General features: G+C 35.6%; 1 protein-coding gene across 2 annotated transcripts in view; it reads right to left on the bottom strand.

The window, feature by feature from the left end:
- Window positions 1-673: 673 nt before the first annotated feature.
- Window positions 674-6,000, bottom strand: part of LOC106876947 (coiled-coil and C2 domain-containing protein 2A) — a 43,923-nt gene continuing 38,596 nt past the window's right edge. For both annotated transcript variants that reach the window (XM_014925713.3, XM_089339461.1), the window contains 5 exons: window positions 4,487-4,641; window positions 4,170-4,292; window positions 3,283-3,443; window positions 2,407-2,482; window positions 674-2,318 (listed from right to left, as the gene is read on the bottom strand). In XM_014925713.3, the coding sequence (XP_014781199.2) occupies window positions 2,130-2,318; window positions 2,407-2,482; window positions 3,283-3,443; window positions 4,170-4,292; window positions 4,487-4,641 (704 nt within the window). In that variant the 3' untranslated portion in view covers window positions 674-2,129. The remainder of the gene's footprint in view (window positions 2,319-2,406; window positions 2,483-3,282; window positions 3,444-4,169; window positions 4,293-4,486; window positions 4,642-6,000) is intronic.

Here is a 6,000-nt window from a genome sequence, read left to right as displayed (position 1 = left end):
TAACCAATGGAGTACCAGTTATACTATGTGAGTGTTTCCCTAATTCTGCACCACAAACTTACATGTGTAGTGACGACATTTGGTGCCAAAATACAGTCGCCATTACTGCGTTTTCATCCACGCATGCGCAGGGAATAGTTCCGGAAGGAACACAGGAAGAGTCCCATGCGCATGCGTGGAATTCAACATCTAAACGTTCTCGCTCTTTTCATTCTCTTTTCTCGCCGGCCGGTGAAGAGGTAACACAGGTCCAACAGAGCTCTCTTACATGAGCGTGGTCGTATCAAGCTGTCTCTCCAACATTCCAACTCTGGGGACAGCTCATAACAACATTCCGGCGTCTCAGCAACCATGCCTATTTTCCTCCATGAATAAATATTGTTATGTTTCTGGTTTAGAGACTGCGTTATCCGTTCTTAAATTTTTCCTTAAAGTTTGATGTGAGGAATTAGTTATTTAACCTAAAGGTTGAATAAAGAAAGATATTTCTTACACATGCACTCTTTTATTGAAAATAATTTCTTATATGATCCTTCACAAATTTGTTTCATACATTTGTTATCCATATTTTACTATTAACATTAAATTTTTTTTAAATATTATTTTGCATTTAAAATATTTATTACAAGAATTTTTAAAAAAAATTTAATATATTTAAAACAGAAAACAAACAGATGTTTTAAAACAAGAAAATCTTTTCTTTATTGACAGAAATGTAAAAATATTTCATGGACAGATCTTTTTTTTTTAAATGTAAACAACAGTATTTAATTCTTAATTACAATATATATAAGTGTATATGTATACCAGTGGTTCTCAACCAGGGTCTGAGTGACCCCTGGGGGTTGTATAAGATTTTGGGAGATCCAGACAATCAAAATAGTAAACTGGGGACTCACAATAGTATTTTAAGGGTTCGTGAAAAATGATTTGTTCTTTAGATGTATTTCTTGCATGAAACAACTAGGTTTCTTTCTCTAATGTTTTACGTAGTTCAACATGTTTCCCACCACTGAAACACGTTCCCTTAGAAAGTTCTATTGCAACCCCCCTACACAAGTGAATGAGTGAAAAACAAAATAGGAATTTTGAAAGAAATATCTATAAAACTAATTTCAATGTCTATGGGGTTCCACCAGAATAAAACGGGTTCATAGGTAAAAAAAAAAGGTTGAGAACCCCTGATGTATGTATATAGGCACAAGAGGTGTAGTAAGATCACAGGTGGACTGACAATTAATAAAGTCTTTGTATGTGGCAGATATACAGGAGCAATTAGCAGCAGTCAGAGCCCAAAATATCAAACAGTCAGAGTCTGTTTGATATTTTAATGGTATGTTGTGTTGTATTGATGAGATGTAAATTGAACAGAGGAGCAGGGGTTAAAGTTCAAAAATTTTGGCTGAAATTCCCACTACATCAAAATATCTTTCAGTTCCTCAGAAAGAAGAAAAAAATAATTGATTTTCACTTCATTGACAATTATTTGTAAATCTTTCACTTAAATTTTTCAATGAAATTCTCTTCCTTTTGTTTCTGTTTTACACAGAAAGAATAATGACTACCAATTCACTGTGTGTGTGTGCGTATGTGTACATACATCTATATTCATGCTTATATACACATGCCTGTGTGCAGACAGATAGAAGGAAAAACACACAGACAGACAGATAGATAAGAAGGTAGGTAGGTAGATAGGTAGGCAGGAAGTATTCCTACAAAATTACAGTGATTGTCATTTATGGGATAAGCATTCTGGCAGTTACCCTTGGGGTCCAAGTGCTAATCTTCAATGTATGCTTTGGCTTGTCATCAATAAATAAATGCTAGAGGTACCATGTATTTCTGTACCTGGGAGTCAATAATGTTGTTCAGACAATCCTGTATATATATATATATATATGTATGTATAGTACTGGTCTCAGTCTACTTAGCTGTCAAGAGCTACCACCCTATCAAGATATCATCTACAGCCAGACTACAGAAAAGGAAAACCCTGTGAAACATAATTACCCAATGCTTGTCTATCCCTTACCACCAACAACCTCTCAAACATCTCTCTTTAACCCAATACCACTACTAAGACCCTTAACCTTTACTAACCTGTTCCACCCAATTACGGTTTGGTTTTATCGCATTTTCACCAAGGCTGTAACATATACCCAGACAGAGAGAATGTTATTGGGGTAAGGGTGGACGTAGACAGCGAGGGCAAACTCCACATTGCTGGTGTCGTAGCTGTGTATTCCCATTTCGTAGATTGATTGGACAACGGATGGGATGTCTGTAAAGGACATATTGATTGGGGAGCCAGAGATCTGCAGAAGAAAGAGAAGAAAAAATACAAGGATCAGTTTAATAATAATAATAATAATAATAACAATAACATTAAGCTAACAACCTTACCTTATAAGAAGACCAAGAATGTTCAATGTCTGTGATATGTTCCTTAATGGTAGCACTTGTACAATTTTCCTCCAACCTTCACATGAAAGAAATTATGACAGAGATTTAGAACATATTTTAAACAAGGGTGGGGTATATAGACTGATTAGATCTCTGCTCCATATTTAACTGGTACATATTGAAGACAAGGGAGACCTCTATATGGTAGCAAGACCTGATAGAGTTAGCAGCTAAATCTCCCTAGGGTTATACTTTTACTTTCTTAAAAAGAAAAAAAGGGACACAGTCAATAACATTGTCCTAAAATAAGATGGTGGAGGTATATGACCAAGTGGTTAGGGCTTTGTATTAGTAATCATATGATCGTGGTTTCAATTCTCAGACCGGGTAGTGGGCTGTGTTCTCATCAACCCCAGTGCTCAACCGGTACCTATTTTATCAACTTCAAAAGCATGGAAGGGTAAAGTCAACTCTGGCAGAATTTGAACTCAAAACGTATAGACAGACGAAAATGCTACTATGCATTTTCGTCTGTTTCATCTGGTGTGCTAATGATTCTGCCAGCTCACTTCGCTTAACAATAAATACAATTATCATCACAAACACCACCAAATCAAACACTAGAAGAAACCCCAACCCCCAAAAAGTCATCATAGCTTTGCTGCCTATCCCCCCAAACCACCGCCACCACCATCACCACCACTGTCACTGCCACCACCACAGCCATTGCCACCACCACCACCACTACCACCACCACCACTACCACTAGCACAACTACCACCGTCACCACCACCACTATACTATATCCCCACCAAAATCTTATCACTAACATCACCACACAGACACACCCTAGAAGAATGATTGCAACCTCCTTACTTGGGCAGAATCTTCCGGATGATCATTGTGAAATAACGATTCCATCTCGTCAGGTGTTTCCTTCGCCAATCAGAAAATTTGTTCTTCAGGCATTTCTCGATCTTGTCTTGGAGTTCCTTCACATAGCTGTCATCTGTGTCAGTATAGTCTAGAGAGTCGACCTACAAGGAGACAAGTGACAGATAGATAGATAGATAGATAAATAGATAGATAAATAGATAGATACAGGGAGAGAGGCAGGTATGTAGACAAACAGATAGATAGATAATTATAGATAATGGATTTGACTAATCTGGTGGTACTCATAAAAAAGTTCCTCAAAGTATCATTCCACAAAAAATATCATGAAGCATTTTGTCTGATATGCTAACAATTCAGCCCAACTTGCTGTTACCAAGTTTGTCTTTCAAATGCTCATCTTGTTTTCCACACAAAATTACAAGAACCATCATATATATATATAATCAAAATAAGCAACAAGGATATCCAGAGGTAATGCATTTAACTGAGGGATAACATTTCTGTGATAGTTGAGGTACCAGTTGCATATTTGCTTTGCAGCTCATTAATAAGTGATGGTCATACTCATTACTGAGTTGATTTCCATCACACACACACACACATGATGTCATGATTCTGCATTGCATTTAACTGAGAGATGACATTTCTGTAGATGGTTTCTGATGATAGTTATGGTAACAGCTGCAGATCATCAACTGGACTAAAAATATCATATTTGCTTAGCAGATCATTAACGAGGGTGGTCACACTTTTGACTTCATCACACACATTAAAAAAAACCCTTCAAAAAAATGAACATTTCTCATTGTCAGAGAGAGATACAGAGACAGACAGACAGACAGTGATAGAAATAAAGGAGGACTGACCTGTACTGAAGACAATCCAGGGTTTGGATAGTTGGAATGGAAAAACGGTTTCCAGCAAGATGCATCATCAATGTTGAAAGTCATGCGAGTGGGATTGTCATACATCTGGACGTTGGCCCATATCTACGGAGGAATGACAAATAAGGAGTGATACAGGTATGACAGACGTAAGACAATGACAGATAGACGTAAGACAATGAAAGAAACAACAGATAAACAGGTAAGACGATAGAGATGACACACAGAGGTGAAATGATGAAAGTGATGACACATAGAAGAGGGACGATGAAAGAGGTGCAGTAGGAGTGTTTCCTTACATTTTTGTTGTTTATCAGACAACCTAGGTTGTGCAAGGGGAGGTAACTTGTGTGAGTGTAGTAAAATCTACCGTCTTTGTAGTTCCAAAGCAAACAGCTGCCATTTTCCTCCATCGTCAATACACATGACGTGACACCATTGGGAATACCACTGCCTGAATAAGTTCATACAAATACAAATAATAATAATAATAATAATAATAATAATAATAACAATAACAATAATAATAACAATAATAATAATAATAATAAAGTTCATATAGACACAAATAATAAAAATAAGTGCACCCACTGATAAAAATAATTTTGTGACATTTTAAAGCAAAACCAGTTCCTGTTGTTGTAGGTGCTCTATATATGATAAAAATGGGTGTCAGAAACTTCTAGACAACATCCCAGGAGATCCATATCTCACAGAAATCAAAAAGATTGTGCTGACAAGTGCTGCCAACATCTTAGAAAAACCTTATTAATTTAAATGTTTCTATTGTATTATAGAAATGTATTTCAGTATATTTCTGTACTAGCAGTGACTCGAACAATTCCTAGCGATATCTGAAGAAGGAATTTTTGTATTCCGAAATATTATTATTATATCAGACTATGGATAATTAAAGTATAACAGTTATTATAGTGCATTGTTGTGCCATTCAAGACACATTATATTTTAATAATAATAATAATCTTTCATACTTTTATTGGTCACAAGCGCTTACATAAAAACAACATGAAATGACAAAACAGGACGATACAAAATGTTTTGGAACATTTAAATAAAAAATAATAATCCTTTCTACTATAGGCACAAGGCCTGAAATTTGGGGGAGGGGTAAGTCAATTATATTGACACCAGTACTCAACTGGTACTTAATTTATCGACCCCAAAAGGATGAAAAGCAAAGTCGACCTTGGCGGAATTTGAACTCAGAACATAGCAATGGGCGAAATACCACTAAGCATTTCATTCAGTGTGCTAATGATTCTGCCAGTTTGCCACCTTAATAATAATAATAATAATAATAATGATAATAATAATAATAAATTCTTTTATGGGCCACAAAGGTTTACATAAAAACAACATGAAATGACAAAACAGGACAATACAAAGGGTTTTAGAACATTTAAATAAAAAATAATAATGATGACGATGATGATGATAATGATGCAAGCTGGCGGAATCATTAGCATATTGGACAAAATGTTTAGTGGCATTTTGTCCGTCTTTATGTTCTGAGTTTAATTTCTGCCAAGGTTGACTTTGCCTTTCATCCTTTCGGAGTCAATAAAATAAGTACCGACTGAACATTGGGATTTATGTAATCAACTAGAAGCTGCACCCAAAATTGGGAGTTTTTACTTGTTACATTGTTTTTTTTTCTGTTATTGAATGGTTACATGGACCTTTTTCTGATTTTGCAAAACCCTTCGTATATCGTCTTGTGTTGTCCTTTAATGTTTTGATTTACATTGGTCCTTGTGGCCAATAAAAAGAATTAATTATTATTATTATTATT

The sequence above is a fragment of the Octopus bimaculoides genome, chromosome 21 (assembly GCF_046866305.1).
Source record: "Octopus bimaculoides isolate indiv1 chromosome 21, ASM4686630v1, whole genome shotgun sequence".
Classification (NCBI taxonomy): Eukaryota; Metazoa; Mollusca; class Cephalopoda; order Octopoda; family Octopodidae; genus Octopus; species Octopus bimaculoides.
The sequence above is the reverse complement of the archived record's forward strand: the minus strand, read 5'-3'. Positions and strand labels throughout refer to the sequence as shown.